The sequence below is a fragment of the Musca autumnalis genome, unplaced genomic scaffold (genome assembly GCF_047663935.1).
Source record: "Musca autumnalis isolate F117 unplaced genomic scaffold, ASM4766393v1 scaffold_3, whole genome shotgun sequence".
NCBI classification, from domain to species: Eukaryota; Metazoa; Arthropoda; class Insecta; order Diptera; family Muscidae; genus Musca; species Musca autumnalis.
The window spans coordinates 207,306,817-207,331,208 of NW_027411866.1; the positions used below are offsets into that span (position 1 = coordinate 207,306,817).

General features: G+C 35.9%; 1 protein-coding gene across 2 annotated transcripts in view; it reads right to left on the minus strand.

Annotated features, from left to right (window-relative positions):
- Positions 1 to 657: 657 nt before the first annotated feature.
- The window catches only part of LOC141397012 (very long chain fatty acid elongase F-like), a 54,180-nt gene continuing 30,445 nt past the window's right edge, over positions 658 to 24,392 (minus strand). Inside the window, exons 5-7 of one of the 2 annotated variants that reach the window (XM_073972794.1) lie at positions 21,231 to 21,565; positions 20,848 to 20,953; positions 658 to 1,131 (exon numbers count right to left, since the gene is read on the minus strand). In XM_073972794.1, the coding sequence (XP_073828895.1) occupies positions 821 to 1,131; positions 20,848 to 20,953; positions 21,231 to 21,565 (752 nt within the window). In that variant the 3' untranslated portion in view covers positions 658 to 820. The remainder of the gene's footprint in view (positions 1,132 to 20,847; positions 20,954 to 21,230; positions 21,566 to 24,392) is intronic. The other variant, XM_073972795.1, reaches the window with a different exon arrangement.

The window sequence follows — 24,392 nt, forward strand, 5'->3', positions numbered from 1 at the left end:
TGTAGAGAAGTTTTTCATAGCTGAAATACTCAAGAACTGTCGTCAACATTACTAAGAGGTATTTTGCCACCGTTGATCGATTCCCCGGCCAGGTACCTTCAAACGGTGGGAAAATACCCCTCAGTAATGTTGGCGACATTTTCTGAGTTATTTAGTCATGTTAAACTTCTCCACAAGTGGTGGCTTAGGGCACTCCGTTCGGACTCGGCGATAAACTGTAGGTCCCCATATCAGGAAATATGAATCGGGGTGTACTCATTGATATGAAAGAAGTCTCCTTTGTCCCTTACGGGATGTTTGTGGAACAATTATTATATTATTATTTAAGCTTGATGTGATAAGGTGGCAGAATCCACAAAGTTATTTCTAACAATAAGTTTATTTGTTCCATAAATGAATTTTGATTTGCTGAAAGCTAATTTCCAGGGGTAGTGGGGTAGGGTATCAAATGGTCGGCCCCGTCCGACTATAGTGTTTGCTTACTTGTTTTTCCTTAAAAAATGTATATCCCTATATACATAAAAAATAGAAATAAATATACAAAATGTCGTACGGAATTTGACACTAACATTAAAGCTGGGTATTGCTGTATAAGGTGTTCTCCCATGCAGAATGCCATAGTTAATATAACCTCCATCATGTAATATGTATCCCCATTTATGTCGTTGCAAGATCACTAAAAATTAGTTTCCCTAAAAAGCCTAAAAATCCCAACGAAATTTCGGAGACAATAATAAAGTTAGTGAGATATTTTATTTATTTTCCATTGACAATAAAATGTGACTTAGAGCCGTCGCCCCCTAACTACCAACCTCAAAAATTATGTTTTTATTTTTGCACTACTTTTCCGTATATAAGCATGATAATAAAAATTCGAGAACAATACAATCATAAAATAATTCTGTATAAAGGCTATCCATAGTAGCAACGTATTAACACCGCAATTATGAACTAATAATGGAATTGAATAATGTACGCCCGCTATAAGGAACTGTATCAGCTGGATACTTGTCAATATTTTTTTCCATGGGGTTAAAATGATTTTTGGTTTGGTGGCAGCAATCAGATAATATGTGTACATAACAACGTGAACAAACGAATTCAGTAAACCGATAGATGTTGGATGTGAGGCTGAAAAACAGAAGAACACAAACAAAAAAAAAAATTAAAGAAATCATATATATAAACAAGCAAGAACGGCATTATGTTCGGCCTGACCGAACTTTTTATAACCTCCACAAGATTTGTATATAAGTAAATGGAAAAACTACGTTCTTATCGTTTATGAAAGTACTAAGCTCTTCCGTCAGTGGAATCTTCTAACTGGTGAATATTGATTTCTTTTAAACAAGGTTTAATACCAACGCGACATCGATGTTTTCTACCCACTAAGAATGCGAAATACCAAGTTTTATCCACTTCAGTAGAAAAATTCTTTAAACGATTTTACTTCGGACGGTATCGTGTACCAATCCAATCTGAGAACCCGCTATCAAAAACTAAACGGACAATTTTAGCCATTCCGAGTGAATAATGTGGCTAAAATATGCAAAATACCGAAAATCGGGAGGCAGGTTATATGACAGCTTTATCAAAACGTGGACTATATACGGAATTGTACCTATTTCTTTAGGATAAAGACCTGTTACAAATTTCTGAGGGAACAGTTTTGTATCCCCAAAGAAGACTAAATACCAATTTTCATCCATTTCAGTGTGACAATGAGGCTAAAACTATTAAAATACAGAAAATCGGGAGTTGTCGTTCTCTAGGAGGCTATATCAAAAGGTGAACCTGTGCTGACAAATTTCGGGTAGACAGTTTTGTAGTCGCAAAGAAGACTGAATTTAAAATTTTAGCTATTTTGGTGTGATAATGAGGTTAAAACCTTAAAAATACCAAAAATCGGAAGTTACAATTCTACGGGGGCTATATGAAAACGTGGACCGATATGACAAATTCTCAATACCAAAACATCATTGGAATAATAGAAACTTCTGTACCAAATAAGAAGGATCATTAAATGTTCACGTTTACGTATAGCCTCCATATTAAGGTACCTCCCGATTCTCGGTATGTTAATGATTTAAGCTACAAGTTTCTTCACGAAAAATTGTCAAAATTGGTCAGTGTTTTGGTATAGCCCCATACAAAAGTACCTCCCGATTTTCGACATTTTGAGGGTTTTAGCTACATTTTTTAGCGAACTTACTGTTTCGAAAAATAGTCAACATAGGTCCATGTTTTCGAATAGCTCCTATATAATGGTCAGGAAGTATTTCGACATATGAGGTTCCCTGCAGTCACAAAACTATTGTATCAAAAATTGTCAACGAAGGTCTATGTTTTGGTATAGCCCCCATATAACGGTAACTCCCGTATTTTTTGGTATTTTGAGTATTTAAGATACAGTTTTTAACAGAACTAACTGCAATTTTACATTTGAGGTTCCCAGTGGTCACAAAACTTCCTCACTAGAAATTGTCAACACCAAAATCGTCAACATTTTGAATGCAATGAGAGTACCTATCTAATTTCGGTATTTTAAACTTTTAGCTAAATTTTTTACCGCAATTTCGGCAAATTGACATTTGGGGTTCCCAGTAGTGTTTTGATATAGTCACCATATAACGTAACCTCCACTTTTCCGTGTTTGGAGAATTTTAGCTAAAAATTTTACCGAATTACCGCCATAATCCTTAAAATTTCTGCACCAAAAATGTTTAAAATAGGAATTACTGGTGCAGAACTTTTGTTATCACTAGGACCTTCAAATGCAAAAATTATGGAACTTAACGATTATTTACATGTCTCTAATAAAATTAGTACATATTTTCAAAATTCTCATTTGAGAAACAAACGCTCCCTTTTTATACCCTCCACCATAATATGGAGGGTATAATTGAATTTATCATTCTGGAGACCTTATAAAGTGTATATATTCTCGATCAGGGTAAAATTTTAAGCCGATACAAGTAAAAAAGTATCAGTCAGCTTGCCGACAGAGGAGTGAAATATTTTTTCCCAAAAAAAAAAAAAAAAAAAAAAAACAACAACTAAAAAGACGTTAAGTTCGGCCGGGCCGAACTTTTTATACCCTCCACCATAATAAGACTATTTTATTAAAATGGAATAATTAGGGTCCTTTCAAAATTTTATGTGGAACAACTTTTCGACAATGGATAGAATCCTACTGCCTCCCACTATTGCTTAAATTACACTGTGAACACAAATGTTGAGGCCTAAATAATTCCTTTTGGAGGTGAAAGCCCTTGGTGTGTGTATATTAAAAACCCCGAAGGACAGATGAGTCGAACTTCCGCGTTATGGCGTGAACTTCCGCGGCATAACGCGGAAGTTCGACTCACCGCGGATCTGTCCTCCGGAGTTCATAATATACTCACCAAGGCCTTTCACCTCCGTTTTGTTGCACAGTGTTATCTAATCTAATCTAAAAAAATGTGTTCAGCTAGGTGAAAGGTACCACCTACGGGGCTATATCAAAGAGTCAACCTATCTTTACATTTTTTGGCGGAAAAGTTGTAAAGCTGCAGGGAACTTCAAGAGTCAAATTGAGGGTAGTTTCATCAAAACAATGTAGACCCTCAAAAATGGACCCACCGAAAATCGAGAGGTATCGTTATATGGGGGCTATTCCAAAACATGGACCTATGTTGACGATGTTTCGTGGAGATGTTTCATGACCACTGAGAACCTCAAATGTCAAATTACAGCTAGTTCGGTTAAAAATTGTAACTAAAATGCTCAAAATACCGAAAATCGGGAGGTACGGTCATAAGGGGACCATACCAAAACATGGACCTATGTTGACGATGTTTGCTGGAGATGTTTCATGACCACTGAGAACCTCAAATGTCAAATTACAGATAGTTCGGTTACAAATTGTGGCTAAAATTCTCAAAATACCGAAAATCGGGAGGTACCGTTATATGGGGGCTATACGAAAACATGGACCTAAGTTGACGATGTTTCGTGGAGATATTTCATGACCACTGAGAACCTCAAATGGCAAACTACAGCTAGTTCGGTTAAAAATTTTAGATAAAATTCTCAAAATACCGAAAATCGGAAGGTACCGTTATATGGGGACTATACCAAAACATGGACCTATGCTCATATCCTTTGGGATATAAGCTTGTTGATCACTAGGAACCCTAAGTGCCAAATTAAAGCTAATACGGTCTGCAAATGTGGCGAAGAACGTCAAAATACCTCAAATCCGGAGGTACCGTTATATGGGGGCTATACCAAAGAGTGGACCGATATAGCCCATCTTCGAACTAGACCTGCCTATGGAAAATAGACCCTCGGCTGCAAAATTTCAGCACTCTATCTCAATTAGAGTGATTACAACAGACGGACGGACAGACGGACATGGCTAGATCGTCTTAGAATTTTATCCTGATCAAGAATATATGGCGAAAAACAAAAATTTTTTACAATCGATGAATCCGAGTTTCACCCATTCAGAATTCGCGAACTGTTAACATATTATATATAGTATGATATACATTCTTTAAAATGAAATGTTTTAGGAGGAATCCCATAAGGTCGACAATAAAAATTAATTTACGTGGAAGCTGTGTTGGCATCAATGTAGAGAAATAGGTAAAAATGGGTTGAAGCCAACAAGTTTTTTTATGCTCCCTTCCGATTTCTGGCTTAACCTTACATTTTATAGACATATGCCAAAAGAAAGACTCAAAGAATACTTCATGGGCAATATGATACTAGTGTATCATTTTTCGATATATCCACTGCATCTACCTAAAATTGATGCTGAAATTTTGAAGCCGGAATTTCGGGGTTTTTTTTTGAATTTTTTTAATAATTCGGACGCGCAAGAAGATAATATTCCAAACTCATAACACGATTATAGAACTCATGATTTTACGTCGTTTGGTGCATATCTCATGAGTGTGCTCCTTACAGCATCATAGTAATTGGAGTCGAAAGGCCAAAATTTCATGCGTGAATTTTCTTACAAAACATATTTTTTGCGTGTAAAATTTACAACTGTCATTCAATTTCCTTTGAAACCCGCGTGAATTTAGTTTTTTTTTCTAATGAAGGCTTCCGCGATCGAATTCATCTACTAAAACCGCGGATATAGATACCTTGAAAATCGGTAAATCAGCAAAAATATATTTTGACAAATCCGCGTACTAAATCGCAATTTTCTTTAGAATTGTTTACATAAATGGAATCCTTTACGGGCGATTATAATATTTGCGATAACGCGTGTCATAAACGAAAAGAGATACGCGAGTAATATGGGTCTTTCACAAAAAATTGAATGTGAAGTCACATCCGCGGTTCTTGAAGAATCTAATTAAAATTGGTATATTTTGACGTATTTTTGATAGGCGCTGATGAAACCGGATGCGCATCAAAACGTATGCACATTGCGCGACTTTTACCAACTTTAAGGTTTTTTGCAGTGTATGATGCAACTGGCGGCACACAATGGCCCCTGAGTGAAACATCGAAAGATGCATAAATTTTGAAAGAGATTGATTCGCTGTATCCAAAAACGGATGCGCATCAACCGACTTTAACTAATTCGCGAATAACGGGCTTTTTAATTTTAATATTAATTGAATCATTGTAATTTTAATATTACCCTTAATTGCCTACCCTTATAAGTTATCACAGTAATCAGTTAAACTCTCGCGATGGCAAACCATATTTTTTGATGAAGTTTTAACAGTATACATTCATTATTCTATGGGATTTTAGCAAAATAGTTGGAGAACTCCCAAATATTTTTTTTTCTAATTTTAGAATCAAACCAAAAAAATATTTGCAACAATATTTTCCAACAATAAGTTTTTCTCTTTTGTTGTTGCTATAATATGTAATTTCTGTACCCAATCTCTATAAATTTGGTATCATATTTTTCTACGCATTGTCTAGATTCCGCATATATTCTTTAATTTATTTTTTGAGGGTTTCTACGGATTCTGGACAGGATAATTTGGATGTACTTCAAAAATTTTTTTTATTATTTGTTGATTTTCCGCGAAAATAATAATAAATTTAATAACTATTTAAACATCTACGAATAGATATGGAATGCTGTTAACGATTTATGCATACATTTTCTCATAACAACAAAAAATATATTTTTAAATATTTTTTCTTTATATGAGAATAAAAAACCGCTATAACTTTTGCGCGCATTGGCAAATTTCGTGAACGCGAGCAGATTTGAAACCGGATTTTTTTCCTTTACCTCTATACCAAAAATCTTAGATGTGCTCGCAAAAAATTTTTTTAATTTTTTTCAAATGGAATTGTAAAGGAATTTTGTTATTCGCCATATGTACTTTATAGGGTCGCAAATGATTAGTTCGATGTGTTACAAACGGAATGACAAACTTAATATACCCTCCATACTATGGTGGAGGGTATAAAAAACGTATGTATTTATTGGGGTTTCCAAAAATTTGGGCGTATGAACCGACAGAAATATGTAATGACGTCCTTTGCAAAAAAATTATTGTCTGATGGAAAGATAAATTAAAAAAAACAAAGATATCGCATACTTTTTTACCACAGTGTAGTGGGATCAATCACCAGTCACTGAGAACATAAGAGGTAATAAAATAATTATGCAAATAACATCAATGTGTATTACTCATTTTGCATTACACCAACAACAAATTTTATTCTGGTGTTTATACCCTGACCTTCACTGTTAATACCCGATCTTAATTGATGATCATTCTCTCTGCCTTTTATGTTTTTTTTTATTCTTCTTTGCATCTACCTGCTCGCAATTGTTCTAATGTTTATCAAATCAGTTGTCTAATAAGCCTTTTGGAGGAATGCAAATAATTCAAAGTGACAAATTATGCCTTGTATCATATCAAAACGTGTTGAGATGCTAATTTTTATTGCAGATATTATTATATAAATATATAAAAAAGGATTGGAAATAAACACAATATTTGAAAATATAAAAGTTTTTAAAAAAATATACAAAATATAAGCAATCAAAAGTGGTTAAAGTTTGAGAGTCATTGCAAAAACCTTCTGCGGGATAAATTTCGGCCAATCGTACGGTACTAAATATAATCGATATCGTTTTTATCCTCCTCCTTCTACGCTATATTATCGATTCTCCAACTTAATACAGCGTCCTAACTTTCCTCATGGAATTTCACACTCCTACAAATTCTTTTTCTTGAAGATTTAAAAGTGATCACATCGTGGTAATTACAAATCATTCCATTTTTCACACAGTGAATTTTTAAAGAAAGTGTGAACGAATTAGTTTTACATTATTAAAATACGAAGAGAAATATCGGAACAATATTATTTCGCCTGGATTGCAAATCAAATTAAAATTTCCAGTTCCCTGCCAAAAATTTCAAAGGTAACACAAAATAAAAAAATTCCTCAGTTTTATGGTAATACTTAGGCCATATTTTTCCTTTGCTAGGAATAACCAATCAACGCTTAAACTACCACGCTATTTCGTGGCTATTCGTCTGACGTATAACCATACAAATAGGATCACAATACGTTTGGTTAACCTCTATCCTGTTCCAGACACTTGTCAACCCAGGTCGTGGCTTCCCACAGGGCAGTGACGATCTGGGGCATCTTTTTTGTGGAAAACCTAAATTCTGAATCACTATAAAATTTCATAACCTGAAATGGACGCCATTTTTTTGTCTAAGTGATTTTGGGCAGGTACAACAAACTATATCCGGAATCGTCTTAGTGACATCATCAAATTGAAAATATTTGGCAAACGGAAAAGTGTATGTCACTTAATTTTCCAATCCACGTCCATCTCATAAATTTATAATCAGCAATCGGCAATGAAACGCCATTTTTTTGTATGATCAACGTGTGCCCGTTTTTTCTAACCTTCAACGCATCATAACCTAAATTCTGATGTCTGCCAACCACTTGCAAAGTGATCTACAGTCCCGGACATTAACATCAAACCTCATGTACCGTGATTTCACCCTCCAAATCAACGAGATTATTAAAGTTTGTCCAGAATCATCATAGAAACATCAACCTTTAAAAAGAAGCATTTCCCAGAGGAAGCTTATGCGTTTTTTATTACCCCATGCGGACTACTACGCAATAATGTCGATGGCTGTATTAAGAATTTTACTCTAAGGAATTATCATATAATACACACAAAAGTGAATACGTAACGTAACTATTATAAATAAGCATATATTTCAATCAAAATTTAAATCATTAATTTACAAAAGCTAAATCTATGCAAGTCATATGATTGCATTGCTACGCCCTTTTAATAGCAAACATCAACTGTAACAACAACAACACCATTCGTCTTGAAGGCCTTCATACACTAATGGAATTTTGTTGGTGAGTTTTTATTCTTCTTTATAACATGTAAGTACATGACAAAGTAAATATGTAAACAAACTTTCTTCCATTGTCCAATCGTTACTTGTCTAGATTTACTTTTCATTTTCTTGCCCATCGATTTTGTGGAGAGAGAGTGAAAGCAATATCCAAGTCACAATCCATTTTAACATCTGATCAAAATTAACAGAGCAATCATAATAATCATGTAATCATAGGTAGCAGAATATTAAATTTTGATAATGTAATGATAATTAACAGATTGAAAGTGTCATTGAACTTCAAGCTGTTTTATTGTTGTTTTTTTTTCCTGCGATCTTATTTCCACTTTGTGCTTGCTATGCAAATTTTGATCATTCTTTGTTTTGATTGCATAATACGAGCTTATGTGTATCTTAACCCTCTATTGAATTTAGATATTGCCTTTATTCTCCTCTTTAACGATAATTATACAAATAACCATACAATTTAATGCATAGTCTGCGGAATATAAATTTACAAATCCTATCAACTAAGAATAATTATATCACAATCTAACTTGTTATATATATTTTGTTATGAATTATGTCATAAAGTCGAATTATGATTATTAATTAAGAAAACATAAATCCTGAATTTTAATCAGAATTCTTATTATGCCTTGAATAAATTTGTTAATCAAAAATGATTTGCTAAACGTTTCCCAATGTTTTCTTCTCGAGAGATGAGATCGTAAGTAGGTAGAGTTAGTGCCATTTTGGGGTTCCTGTAAAAATTATATTTTTGTGTGTAAGGAACATAGGTAGGTGTGGGTAATGAAGCACATTCCCCAATGACATCAGGGGGGAATATATTGTAAATATAAAGTAAATATAAAGTTCAACAATTCCAATTTTTCACTAATTCATAATTTAATCTAATTTTCCACCTTTGCCATCGATTGGTTTTGGTCTTTGTTTTTATTTTTTTTTTTTAAAAAGGGAGTCTGTAATAAAAATTTAATTCATGTAATGGATAAGTGGTTTAGTGAGAATAGGACCCGAACCCCCCACCCGACTAGTGCTAGCGATAGAAGGCTCCCGCAGTCCTACGTCTCTCTAAACTCTACGATGCAATAAAACCAAGTATATTTTGACAAAGCATCTCGACTTGTTTCGTGTACATTACAGAATTTGGCGCCCAACGTGGGGCCCGAAAAGATCGCCGTATCTTCTAAGGCTCTAATTTGATTTGAAATTTTTGTAAAGTTCATTTATAACAAAGTTGTAAGTAATTTGTTTGAGTATTTGACTCTTCCTCTTTAAATAATTATTTGAGATTTGCAGGAATATTGATAATTTGATTATATTCGAATTAATCAACCGCTCATCGAGAACAATCCTTTTAAAGAGATCGAGAATAATAGGCACTGAAATTCTTATGACTTTATAGATTTTCGTAGAGTAATTGTGTCAGCTATCTGTAGCTTAGGGATCAGCATCTGCTTGAGTTATAGGACTTCACTGAATATGCTAAAAAATGAGCACTTTTGTGACCATTTCTTGACCAGAGTTAATCGAAGAATTAATGAGCTGGTGTGTCACAGATAGTTGAAATTCTTGCTATATGATTATCTCCATAGCCTTTTTATTTGAAATTTATCTTTATATTTACATACATATACTGATCTTTTACTACTCTCACACTTCATCTCATCTCGAGAACGAAAACATTTATATATATATATGTCTTGGAATTTATATAACGAAACCTTTTTTATACACGACTGTTTTCCACTTGAAACGTACTATCAAATATTTCAAAAGTTTCCAATTGAAATTTGAATATAATTATTACCGATACCAACCAATACCATCTAATTTTCTGAGAAGAAACATTTTTTTCACAATGTCACTTGAACGTACACCTCCTCCATCTATAGCGCCTTCTGCTTCGGCGGCTCCTGTAAGTGGAGAATGTTCCCTTTGTAATTTGGCCATGGCAGTAGGCCAAGAATGTCTGATAATTAGTGCGTGTTCTCACAGCTTTCATCGTGCATGCATTGAAGAACATTTGTCGACAGCTTCAACTTGTCCCATTTGCAACAGGCCATGTGAACTCAATGAGTTAAGAGCTGTAGATAACCAACCTAAAGCTCCAATCTTTACTAAGACCGCCCAAAGGGGCAAGGGAAGGGGAGCACAGACCAAACGATACTATACTCGCGGCACAAGTCGCAATCTACTACAAGATTTAGCATACTATATGGATACAAGTTTCCAAAATTCTACAACACCTATTCACAACCCCAACGTGCAGAATGCACAGGCAATGAACTCGCCAATTGTAAATAATCAAAATGCCACTGTTGATTACGACTTAATCAATCGTATGATCGAGTTGAATATATCAAGAATGCTCCAAAATAACAACCCAAATTCAATAACCGATCGGAATAATAATCCTATTAATTCTCCGAATCCTACTGGTAATGTTATTCCTATACCCACTAATAACAATTTACCTGGACAAAATAATGTCCCTCAAATAAGAGAGGGAAATCCTAGTGATTATAACGGATCACCTAACACGACATCCACCTCCCAGACGAATCAATTTACTTTTGATAAGGCCACTTCTATTATTCAGAGTTGGGGTCTGAAGTTTGACGGTTCGTCAGCAGGAATAAATGTTGATGAATTTTTATATAGAATAAGGACACTGACTCAAGATAACTTCAATAATGATTATTCGATCATCTTGAGAAACTTAAATACTTTATTAGTTGGGAAGGCAAAGGATTGGTACTGGCGGTACCGGAAGCAAACGTCTAGTTTGAACTGGGACAATTTCTGCCAGGCCATTCGTTCCCAATATCAGGACTATAAGACTTCGTTTGACATAAAGGATGAGATCCGAAATAGAAAGCAGCGCTCGAATGAATCTTTCGATACATTCTTTGAAGCAATTTCTGCAGTAATGGATAGATTAACAAATCCTATGCCTCATGAGGAGCTAATAGAAACATTAGTACGTAATCTTAGACCAGAAGTGCGTCAAGATTTGTTATATATTAAAATACAGTCCATTTCTCACCTAAGACAGTTAGTCCAAACACGGGAACGTTTTCTTAGTGACGAGTACGTGAGGAAGAACTTGTCTTCCCGTGCTGGTGTTACTACTAGCAATGTTCCAAAGAAATATGTGGCTGATATTGACATTGAAGAGAACTTCGAGACTCCTGAAGAGGGGTTTTTGAATGTCGATGCAGTTCACAAGGCAACAAATCCGTCAAAATGCTGGAATTGTGACGAAGTTGGCCACCACTGGCAAGATTGCCTACAAGATAGGCATATCTTCTGCTACGGATGTGGGGCCAAGAACATCTACAAACCGAATTGTAGTGACTGCAAGAACAGAAAACCAATTTATTCAAAAAACCCCAACAGGGCGGGTCCACAAATGGATTAATCCAGGTAGTGGATCCTAAAACTTCAAATGAATCTAATAATTTCGACAATTTAGTACCCAAATGTGACTTAAAGGCTTTACCCGGACATGATTCAGAACCTAATGATAGCAGAATATCAATATTGAGGAGACCTGAAGGTGTACAAATTACATCTCTTGGCGAAAAATCCGCTACCCTTTACCCAAAACTTCCATATCATATTCGATATGCGCGGTATGTTCAAAGACGTAATGAAATTTTTGAAATATCCCAGATATACCCTTCTGATAGAAAGACACCAAAAAGGTCAACTCTCCGTCTGCGATCGTTTCATAAACTACGCAAGAAATGTAAAAAATTGTTAGTCTCTGCCATAGTATCGAATTCTAAAGATCTGAGATACTATGCCAAAGTATCTTTTTTAGAATTCGAAGAATATGGATTATTGGACACAGGGGCCAGCATAAGCTGTATCGGGTCAGACTTAGCTGGTCATGATTTTTCCCAATATCCATCCTTTTCTAAGTGTAGATCGTGTGTCAAAACAGCAGACGGTCAAACTCAGCCAGTTTTGGGTTGGATTGACGTCGCTATTTGTTTTAAGGGCATTTATAAACAAATTAAATTGTTTATAATACCTTCAATCTCTCAAAGGCTTATCCTGGGAGTCGATTTCTGGAAAGAATTCGATTTAATGCCAGATATTGTTGGTTCTGTTGACTTTTTATCATTAGACTCAAGAACCTTTGCAGAACTGAGCCCCTTGCAAAGCAAAGATGTCCTAAAATCTGATCCTACCCCAGAAGATACCAACTTATACCCTTTATCTGCCAACGAAAAGAAACGATTGAACGCGATTATTGACCTTTTTCCGAATTTTGAGACCCAGGGACTAGGTAGAACCACTCTGCTTCAGCATACCATTGATGTCGGAGATGCTACTGCTATCAAGCAACGGTTCTATCCAGTATCCCCTGCGGTCGAAAAATTGATGTTTGGAGAAATCGATAGGATGCTCAAGTTGGGGGTTATTGAACCTTCAACCTCCGCTTGGAGCTCCCCTATGCGATTAGTAATCAAACCAAACAAAGTCAGACTTTGCTTAGATGCACGGAGGTTGAACTCCGTCACGAAAAAGGACGCGTATCCTTTGCCAAATATCGAGGGGATATTCGCGCGGTTGCCGAAGGCCAATCTGATTTCCAAATTGGATTTAAAAGATGCCTTCTGGCAGATTAGCCTAGATGAAAAATCGAAGCATCTTACGGCATTTACAGTTCCCGGAAGGCCATTATATCAATTTGTTGTAATGCCTTTCGGGCTCTGTAATGCCCCCCAGACGATGTGTAGGCTAATGGACGAGATCATCCCTCCCGACTTGCGCCATTGCGTGTTTGGGTATTTGGATGATCTCGTCATCGTGTCTGAAGACTTCCCCTCCCATCTTGACGTTTTGGCAAGGATAGCCTCGCAATTTAGAAAGGCGAACCTTACCCTCAATGTGTCTAAGAGCAAGTTTTGTGTGACTAGGGTAAACTACTTAGGCTATATAATAGGCAACGGTGGTATAACTACTGACCCAGATAAGGTCATAGCTATCACCAACTGGCCAGTTCCCAAGAACCTTCGGCAAGTCCGAGGATTCTTGGGTCTGACTGGTTGGTATAGGCGCTTCGTACAAAACTTTTCGTCCGAAACTTTCCCTATTACGGAGGTCCTTAAATCCAAAAAGAAGTTTCAATGGACTCCGGAAGCCCAGATAGCGTTCGAAAAGCTCAAAAAGATACTTACTTCGGCTCCAATTCTATCAAACCCTGATTTTTCAAAAAAATTCTATCTCCACTGCGACGCAAGCGACTTCGGCATAGGTGCGGTCCTTGTGCAGCTGGATGATGAGGGACAGGAGAAACCCATTGCTTTCATGAGCAAAAAGCTCACAACGGCCCAACGTAACTATAGCGTTACAGAACGCGAGTGCTTGGCTGCCGTTGAAGCGATAAAAAAATTTAGGTGCTACCTTGAACTTCAGGAGTTCGAGGTAGTCACTGATCATTCTAGCCTTCTATGGCTGATGCGGCAACCTGATTTGAGCGGGAGACTTGCCCGTTGGGTTTTCAAGCTCCAACCATACAAATTTAGCATCAGTCATAGAAAGGGAAAAGAGCATGTGGTTCCGGACGCTTTGTCCAGGATTCCGACAGAAGAAGTGTCCAGCATTAACGATATACTCCCTGAAATAGACTTGAATTCTCCATATTTCGAAGACAAGGAATACTTAGACCTGAAAGACAAAGTCACCCAAAATCAGTCTCAATATCCAGATGTGAGGGTAATTGACAATTATGTATACCACCGTACCGAGCACTACTCGGGCTCGGAGGAGCAAGAACAACAGGCGTGGAAACTCTGGATACCACTTCGTCTTAGGAAGGATGTGATATCAAGAGCACACGATTCTGTTGTTACTGTGCACGGTGGAATGGCCAAAACTCTCGATTTGGTCCGTAGAAATTGTTTTTGGCCAGGAATGGTACGCGACGTTAGGGACTATGTGAGAAACTGCGAGGTTTGTAAAACCACAAAAGCGCCTAACATGACAATGAAGCCACCAATGGTAAACCATATAGTTTCTACCCGCCCATTTCAGCGTCTATTTATAGACCTCCTGGGACCTTATCCCAGAAGCCGATCGGGACATATTGGAATACTGATTGTCCTCGATCATCTCAGTAAATTCCATTGGTTATGTCCCCTTCGGAAATTTACCTCCACCGCAATACAAGATTTTTGTTGTCGAATATTTTCCACATTTATGGAGTCCCCGAGACCATAGTTAGTGATAACGGTAGCCAGTTCAAGGCTAACGACTTGAACGCCTTTTTCACTAACTATGGTATCAATCATGTTTACACTGCTCTATACTCCCCACAGGCAAATGCCTCTGAGCGTGTAAACCGCTCGCTTATTGCGGGTATACGAGCATTTCTTAGAAACGACCACAAGGAATGGGATCGAAAGCTAAGTTTTATTAGTTGTGCCTTACGCAACTCCATACACCAATCTATTCACTGTACCCCATACCATGCCTTGTTCGGCTTCGACATGGTTACCCATGGTTCGACCTACAGCCTGCTTCGAAAATTCAGTTTGCTAAATGAGCCGACCACATCACTGTGCCGTGACGATCAGCTTCAGCTTCTGAGAACTGACCTTCAAAAAAGGATCAAAGAAGCGTTTCAGGTTAACCAGCAACAGTATAACCTTCGTACAAGGCAACCAACATTTAGTGTGGGCCAAGAAGTGTACAGAAGAAACTTTACACAGAGTAGCCTCGAAAAGAACTACAACTCAAAACTAGCACCCCTTTTTGTCAAAGCCAAGGTCCGTGAGAAACTCGGCAGTCACTACTACCTCCTGGAGGATATGGAAGGAAAAGTAGTTGGCACCTTTCATGCGAAGGACATTAAACAATAAACGTCTTTTTCCTGGTTATTTCCTGTCGAAAATCTGGTAAATAACCTGGTTTTGTAATGACGTCCTTTGCAAAAAAATTATTGTCTGATGGAAAGATAAATTAAAAAAACAAAGATATCGCATACTTTTTTACCACAGTGTAGTGGGATCAATCACCAGTCACTGAGAACATAAGAGGTAATAAAATAATTATGCAAATAACATCAATGTGTATTACTCATTTTGCATTACACCAACAACAAATTTTATTCTGGTGTTTATACCCTGACCTTCACTGTTAATACCCGATCTTAATTGATGATCATTCTCTCTGCCTTTTATGTTTTTTTTTTATTCTTCTTTGCATCTACCTGCTCGCAATTGTTCTAATGTTTATCAAATCAGTTGTCTAATAAGCCTTTTGGAGGAATGCAAATAATTCAAAGTGACAAATTATGCCTTGTATCATATCAAAACGTGTTGAGATGCTAATTTTTATTGCAGATATTATTATATAAATATATAAAAAAGGATTGGAAATAAACACAATATTTGAAAATATAAAAGTTTTTAAAAAAATATACAAAATATAAGCAATCAAAAGTGGTTAAAGTTTGAGAGTCATTGCAAAAACCTTCTGCGGGATAAATTTCGGCCAATCGTACGGTACTAAATATAATCGATATCGTTTTTTATCCTCCTCCTTCTACGCTATATTATCGATTCTCCAACTTAATACAGCGTCCTAACTTTCCTCATGGAATTTCACACTCCTACAAATTCTTTTTCTTGAAGATTTAAAAGTGATCACATCGTGGTAATTACAAATCATTCCATTTTTCACACAGTGAATTTTTAAAGAAAGTGTGAACGAATTAGTTTTACATTATTAAAATACGAAGAGAAATATCGGAACAATATTATTTCGCCTGGATTGCAAATCAAATTAAAATTTCCAGTTCCCTGCCTAAAATTTCAAAGGTAACACAAAATAAAAAAATTCCTCAGTTTTATGGTAATACTTAGGCCATATTTTTCCTTTGCTAGGAATAACCAATCAACGCTTAAACTACCACGCTATTTCGTGGCTATTCGTCTGACGTATAACCATACAAATAGGATCACAATACGTTTGGTTAACCTCTATCCTGTTCCAGACACTTGTCAACCCAGGTCGTGGCTTCCCACAGGGCAGTGACGATCTGGGGCATCTTTTTTGTGGAAAACCTAAATTCTGAATCACTATAAAATTTCATAACCTGAAATGGACGCCATTTTTTTGTCTAAGTGATTTTGGGCAGGTACAACAAACTATATCCGGAATCGTCTTAGTGACATCATCAAATTGAAAATATTTGGCAAACGGAAAAGTGTATGTCACTTAATTTTCCAATCCACGTCCATCTCATAAATTTATAATCAGCAATCGGCAATGAAACGCCATTTTTTTGTATGATCAACGTGTGCCCGTTTTTTTCTAACCTTCAACGCATCATAACCTAAATTCTGATGTCTGCCAACCACTTGCAAATTGATCTACAGTCCCGGACATTAACATCAAACCTCATGTACCGTGATTTCACCCTCCAAAATCAACGAGATTATTAAAGTTTGTCCAGAATCATCATAGAAACATCAACCTTTAAAAAGAAGCATTTCCCAGAGGAAGCTTATGCGTTTTTTATTACCCCATGCGGCTACTACGCAATAATGTCGATGGCTGTATTAAGAATTTTACTCTAAGGAATTATCATATAATACACACAAAAGTGAATACGTAACGTAACTATTATAAATAAGCATATATTTCAATCAAAATTTAAATCATTAATTTACAAAAGCTAAATCTATGCAAGTCATATGATTGCATTGCTACGCCCTTTTAATAGCAAACATCAACTGTAACAACAACAACACCATTCGTCTTGAAGGCCTTCATACACTAATGGAATTTTGTTGGTGAGTTTTTATTCTTCTTTATAACATGTAAGTACATGACAAAGTAAATATGTAAACAAACTTTCTTCCATTGTCCAATCGTTACTTGTCTAGATTTACTTTTCATTTTCTTGCCCATCGATTTTGTGGAGAGAGAGTGAAAGCAATATCCAAGTCACAATCCATTTTAACATCTGATCAAAATTAACAGAGCAATCATAATAATCATGTAATCATAGGTAGCAGAATATTAAATTTTGATAATGTAATGATAATTAACAGATTGAAAGTGTCATTGAACTTCAAGCTGTTTTATTGTTGTTTTTTTTCCTGCGATCTTATTTCCACTTTGTGCTTGCTATGCAAATTTTGATCATTCTTTGTTTTGATTGCATAATACGAGCTTATGTGTATCTTAACCCTCTATTGAATTTAGATATTGCCTTTATTCTCCTCTTTAACGATAATTATACAAATAACCATACAATTTAATGCATAGTCTGCGGAATATAAATTTACAAATCCTATCAACTAAGAATAATTATATCACAATCTAACTTGTTATATATATTTTGTTATGAATTATGTCATAAAGTCGAATTATGATTATTAATTAAGAAAACATAAATCCTGAATTTTAATCAGAATTCTTATTATGCCTTGAATAAATTTGTTAATCAAAAATGATTTGCTAAACGTTTCCCAATGTTTTCTTCTCGAGAGATGAGATCGTAAGTAGGTAGAGTTAGTGCCATTTTGGGGTTCCTGTAAAAATTATATTTTTGTGTGTAAGGGACATAGGTAGGTGTGGGTAATGAAGCACATTCCCCAATGACATCAGGGGGGAATATATTGTAAATATAAAGTAAATATAAAGTTCAACAATTCCAATTTTTCACTAATTCATAATTTAATCTAATTTTCCACCTTTGCCATCGATTGGTTTTGGTCTTTGTTTTTATTTTTTTTTTAAAAAAGGGAGTCTGTAATAAAAATTTAATTCATGTAATGGATAAGTGGTTTAGTGAGAATAGGACCCGAACCCCCCACCCGACTAGTGCTAGCGATAGAAGGCTCCCGCAGTCCTACGTCTCTCTAAACTCTACGATGCAATAAAACCAAGTATATTTTGACAAAGCATCTCGACTTGTTTCGTGTACATTACAAATATGGATTAGATTAAAGCTCAAAAATTTGCGGGGGATATCGATAGATAGGGCTTTTGTACCATACTTGCCTACGAAAAACATAATATCGCCCTGTTTACGGCCACTAGGAAATCCTTCGGTAAAAGTTTCCAAAGGATCCTCGAACAGACCCTTAATTACACAAAAATGTTGAACATTTGTGTGGGCAGTTCCCCAAGGATTGGACCTATAGGGCCCACATTTGTATATAAACTATGCTTCGACAAAATATTTAGAGATTCCAAGTTTGGGCTAAATCGGCTGCTGCGTTTATGAGATATCGCACGTGCCATTTTAGCTAATATTTTGGAACTTCTGTAGGGGAGGTACCGGAAAGAGTGGACCTGTAAGCACCATCTTCGTATTCCATCTAATATTCGAAGAAATATTACGATATCGAAAATGTGGACGAACGCAGTATTCGGGTCAAGCTCTCCAGCCCCTACATATGGTGGTATAGGGGTTTTTACCCGTTTCGGGCTGTTTTTTTCAAGAAGTATGGACTTGACCTTGAAAAAAACTTTTACTGTCGTAATTGAGGCAGCGAATAAAAGTTGCTTCAAAAAATCAAATTGATTGGAGAGCAGGTCTTAAAGTGAATTTATGCGAAATTTTGTGTGGGAGGTATCCTATCTATATCTGGTAGATATATTAGGAAGTGCAAAGTATGGACCAAATCGGTCACTCCCTTCAAGAGTTATCGTGCGCACATTTTTTCCGAACTTTTGTGGGTGAGGTACCTGAAGGAATGGACCGATATGGCTTTCTTCGAACTTAAACTAAATTTGAACAAAATATTACGAAGGCCAAATTTTGAAGCGAATCGATTGATCCGTTCGAGAGTTATCGTGCGCTCCAGCCAGACAGACAGACGGACGGACATGGCTAAATCAACTCCAAATTGTCAGAAACATATTTCGTCCAAACATACTTGGGGTCCAAAACCATTATTTCGATGAGGCACATTTTGCCCGTATGAAAGTTTATATACCCTCGTTGGCATAAATGCTGTGGGTATAATAACCATGTCCGTCCGTCCGTCTGTTGAAATCAGGATAAAGCTCGCAATTTTTAATATAGAGATTTGTAATTTGATGTAGAAGTTTCTACTACTGTTTGGTATTGCAAATGGGCTTTATCGGCCCACTTTTTTATATAGCCCCCATAGAAAGGTACCACCCGATTTTCGGTATTTTGGAGGGTTTAGCCTCATTCCCCACCAAAATGCCTGACATTTGGTACTTAGTCTTCGTTGGGGGTATACACCTTTCCCCCAGAGTTTTGTCGTTATAGGTCAACGCCTTCATATAGTCCCCATAGAACGGTACCTTCCGATTTTCGGTATTTTGAATGTTGTGGCTTTAATATTCCTCCGAAATGGCTAAAATGTGGTATTTAGTCTTCGCTATAGGTATAGGTCCACGCCTTCATATAGCCCCCATAGAACGATACCTCCCGATTTTCGGTATTTTAAATGTTGGGGCCTCAATATTCCTCCGAAATGACTAAAGTGTGGTATTTAGTCTTCGTTGGGGGTATAAATCTTTGTCGGTACAGATCCAGTCATTAATATAACCCCCATAGAACAGTACCTCCCGATTTTCGGTATTTTGAAGATTGTGGCCTCAATATTCCAACGCAATGGCTGAAATTTTATATTTAGTTTTCGTTGGTGGTAAAAAATTTCCCCCAGAAATCATTCGGTACATGTCCACGTCGTAATATAGACCCCATAGAACGGTGCCTACCGATTTTCGGTATTTTGAAGCTTGTGGCCACAACAACTCTTCGAAATGGCTGAAATTTTGTATTTAGTCTACGTTGGAGGTAAAAACCTTTCCGACTGAAATTCGTCGTTTCCATATAGCCTCCCTAGAACGGTATCTCCCGATTTTCGTAATTCTGAAGGCTGTGATAGAATAGAACGGTACCTACCGATTTTTCGTAATTCTGAAGGTTGTCACATTAATATCCCACCGAAACACTGAAATTTGTTATTTAGTCTTCCATAGGGTTATAAAATATTCCAGAAGCGAATTATCAGTATAGGTCATTCAGTATAGATCCCCCATAGAAGCGTACCTCTTGATTTTCGGTATTTTGAATGTTTTAGCCACATTATCTTACCGAAATATCGGAAATTTGGTACTCAGTCTTCTCTGAGTCTAACAACTTTCTGCCATACTTTGTAGGTATAGATCGACGTTTTGATATAGCCCTCATAAAACCGTACCTCCCGAATTTCAGTATTTTGAAGGCTAGCCACAATGTTTTGCCGAAATTGCCGAAAATTTGTATTCAGTCTTCTTCGTAAACCAAAGAAAACTAATTGTTCTATTTGACTTCAATACAACTCGTGGTGGAGGGTATAACAAGTTCAGCCCGGCCGCACTTGTTCGTACTTGATATTATTTACACACACAAACACAATACTACAAAAGGGACTTCGATTGCCCAGTCTTGATTCAGACAAATACTTACCAAACGTATGCGACATATACACATAAGTCCCTAAAATCATGATCGAGTGATGATAAATATGTAAGAATGTCAATTGGTTATATTTCTTACGCAAAACGAAAAATACCTGCAAGAGTAATGTTATGAATATAATTAGTTACAATTAGCTATCAGGTATGTGATGGAAAACAATTCGATCTTCAATTTTGGTGAATATTTTAATGAAATTGAAAATGGATTTTAAAAATATCATTCAAATAAGAGGCGTTTGCGAAGCAAAACTAAAAACTATCATCTACGGCACTCCGATTATATACCATTTCGACGCTGCAAATCGAGTCGATTCGGTTTTCATCACGTACCCCGTATGTCTACATATCAAATTCGTTCCATTTTATATTTACCGTATCAAAGAAATCCAAATATTTTGATATATAATACAATACTGTTGGACGAACTAGCTTCATTGTTTCTGGTCTTCTATCGTGTGGATTAAATGGTTCACATTTTAAACTATAATCGGATCGCATAATGGTGTAGCGGACAAATTCATAAAATATAAAAGCGTTTAAACAGATTTGTACAATGTTGTACAATTGCATAAACATATCCACTTTAAATGGTTTTCTATTTTTCATGAATTTTTTTCCAACTACCAATATTAACCATAAATAGAATAGTATTGAGGCAAGCATGAGCCATGGACTGCCCAGTATTGGATTTGTTGTTATGCGTTCATCTAAAAAACAAACAAAAAATAGAAAATAAATATGTATTAGTTATTAAGTAAATATTAATTTACTGTAAAATTTAGGAATGGAAAATTTTAGCCATATCGGTAGGGTTAGGCGGCTAAAACCTTAGGTAAAGTTTTGTAACTTTAACGAGGAGCTATGAATACCAAATTCCCGCCATTTCGGTTAAGTTCGTAGATGGGCTATATCGACACACGTTTTGGTATAGCCCCCCATATAACGGAACCTCCCGATTTTACGTACATATTTTGAAGACTTTAAATAAAATTGTTAACCAAACGAGCTGTAATCCGAAATTTAAAATTACTAGGGGTAACAAGATATAAGGTCGTTACAAACGATAAAAACCAACTTAACATAATATAACTTAATATAATAATATATGTGGGTAAATATTGCGAAAAGTCTTGTTTCTGTGTCTCGACGCATTTAGGGATGAAAATATTGAAAAAAATTTAAATTCTTAGAAAAAATTTTAAATTTTTAGAAATAGAATAAAATATTCTACATATTTATATGAAAAAAATTGGGCGCAAGGTGAAAGAACTCATTACCGTGCCGTGTCCCCAGTCGTTTTGGGCTCAAAAAATACTGATATTCATTAATATTGCAAAATATATTATAAATGTATGGATGTGATTGTGAAAATGTGTATCATAATTATATGAAAAGCACTAGATGGTGGAGATTGTGAGTGTAACGTTGGTATATGGAGGTGGCTTAGGAAATATGTACGTACCAGAAATATACGAAAAGTACTAAATCCTTCTAAGTTTGGTATTTGGTGTGTGGATTTGGTATGTATGAGAGTCACTTCTGGTGCGCGAGGTTAACAAACAGATTAGGTGTGGGTTTGAGAAATGTACGAATCTTGGAAATGTACGAAAATTACTAAATGATGCAGAATTTGTATAATATGTATGTTGTGATGATGAGCTATTTAAAATATTAGGAAGATGTTTTTGTAGTTCGTATTATGTATATATTAAATAGTGCCAAAATTGTTTCTGGGGACCAGATAGAGCTGGAAATGAAAATCGCAGTTGGTATATAGTATGGATATGGAATTATATAATTTGAATTTTACTTTTAGTGTACTAAAATGGTAATAAACAATAAGTGTACTAAAAGAACTTACAAGTACTAAACATTGAAGGAATATGAAATGAACTGGTAAATCCAGCGCTTTGAAATTTGTTTTGAGTATCACTGCTGGGATTAGATCAAAATGGTTATGAAAATTTGAACTTAAAGTATATGAAATGTACGACATACAGTTAGTCAACTATATTATTGCAAACCATGAATTTTTAAAAATTTAGATGTTTAATTAGGAATTACTACAAGAAATTCTTTCAATAATGTTGGGCTTTTTGTAAATATCTGTAGATTTGCCTGTTAATGACAACATCAAGCCAATAAATCCAGAAATCGGTTGGAAATAACAAAAACAACGGACAAGGAGGATATGTACCCAGTTTTTGTGGTGTCAACTAAATAATTGCAAAATGAATTAATGTGGAATGAAATCGTGGGGTTTCCACCGCGATTTTTTGCATTTAAGGATTTTTAAGACTTTTATGGTATGTGGACATGTAGATCTATAATTTTTGATCATAAATTAATGTTTGTGTGTTTAACGTAGACGGTATACTCAGAAAAAGAGAAAGTCAGGTAAACGGTTTAGGAAAATATGCAACATTTGGTATATTCCAATTATAATAAGTACATCCGAAAGAGAAATCCCTAAAATCACCTCTCGTAAGCTGAGAAGTGTATACAACATCATATACCGCACCGAGAAAGAAGCCAGGCTCAAATTGAGGGCGTTACATGGCAAGGCCAAAATACTAACGACACGAATTGACTTTTGTTTTTTTTTTTCAAAATAGTCTGGCTTAATCCCATTGTTGTTGTTTTAATATTTTAAAACAACTATTTTATTAGTGGAAAAGTGTTCGCCAAGGGGTAAGGCGAAGACGATTGATGTTTGGGTATAAAAAGTTTCTTGTTGAAGAAGTTATTGAAAAATAACTTCGGTGGAGAATATCCACAAACAAGAAATAAGGGAACTGATGAGATCCAGTGGCGTGGATCGAAACTATAGTATTCCCTGCCTTAACCCTTGGCGAACAATGCCAAATCTTTTCCACTAATAAAATAGTTGTTTTAAAATATTAAAACAACAACAATGGGATTAAGCCAGACTATTTTGAAAAAAAAAAACAAAATTGCAAACGCTATCCCAATAAAAAAACGCCACAATGCTTCAAACACGAATTGACTGTAGAATGATTAAAGAAATTAAACGAAATAGCCCAAAGCAGCACCTGAAAATAGCTTTTTATACCCTCCACCATAGTATGGAGGGTATATTAAGTTTGTCATTCTGCTTGTAACACATCGAACTAATCATTTGCGACCCTATAAAGTATATATATTCTTGATCTGGATAAAATTCTAATACGATCTAGCCATGTCCGTCTGTCCGTCTGTTGTAATCACTCTAGCGTCCGCAATAATTGAGATAGAGTGCTGAAATTTTGCACGCGAGGGTCTTTTTTCCATAGGCAGGTCAAGTTCGAAGATGGCCTATATCGGTCCACTCTTTGGTATAGCCCCCATATAACGGTACCTCCGGATTTGAGGTATTTTGACGTTCTACGCCACATTTGCAGACCGAACTAGCTATAATTTGGCACTTATGGTTCCTAGTGACCAACAAACTTATATCCCAATGGACGGTACCTCCCGATTTTCGGTATTTTGAGAATTTTAGCCACAATTTGTAACCGAACTATCTGCAATTTG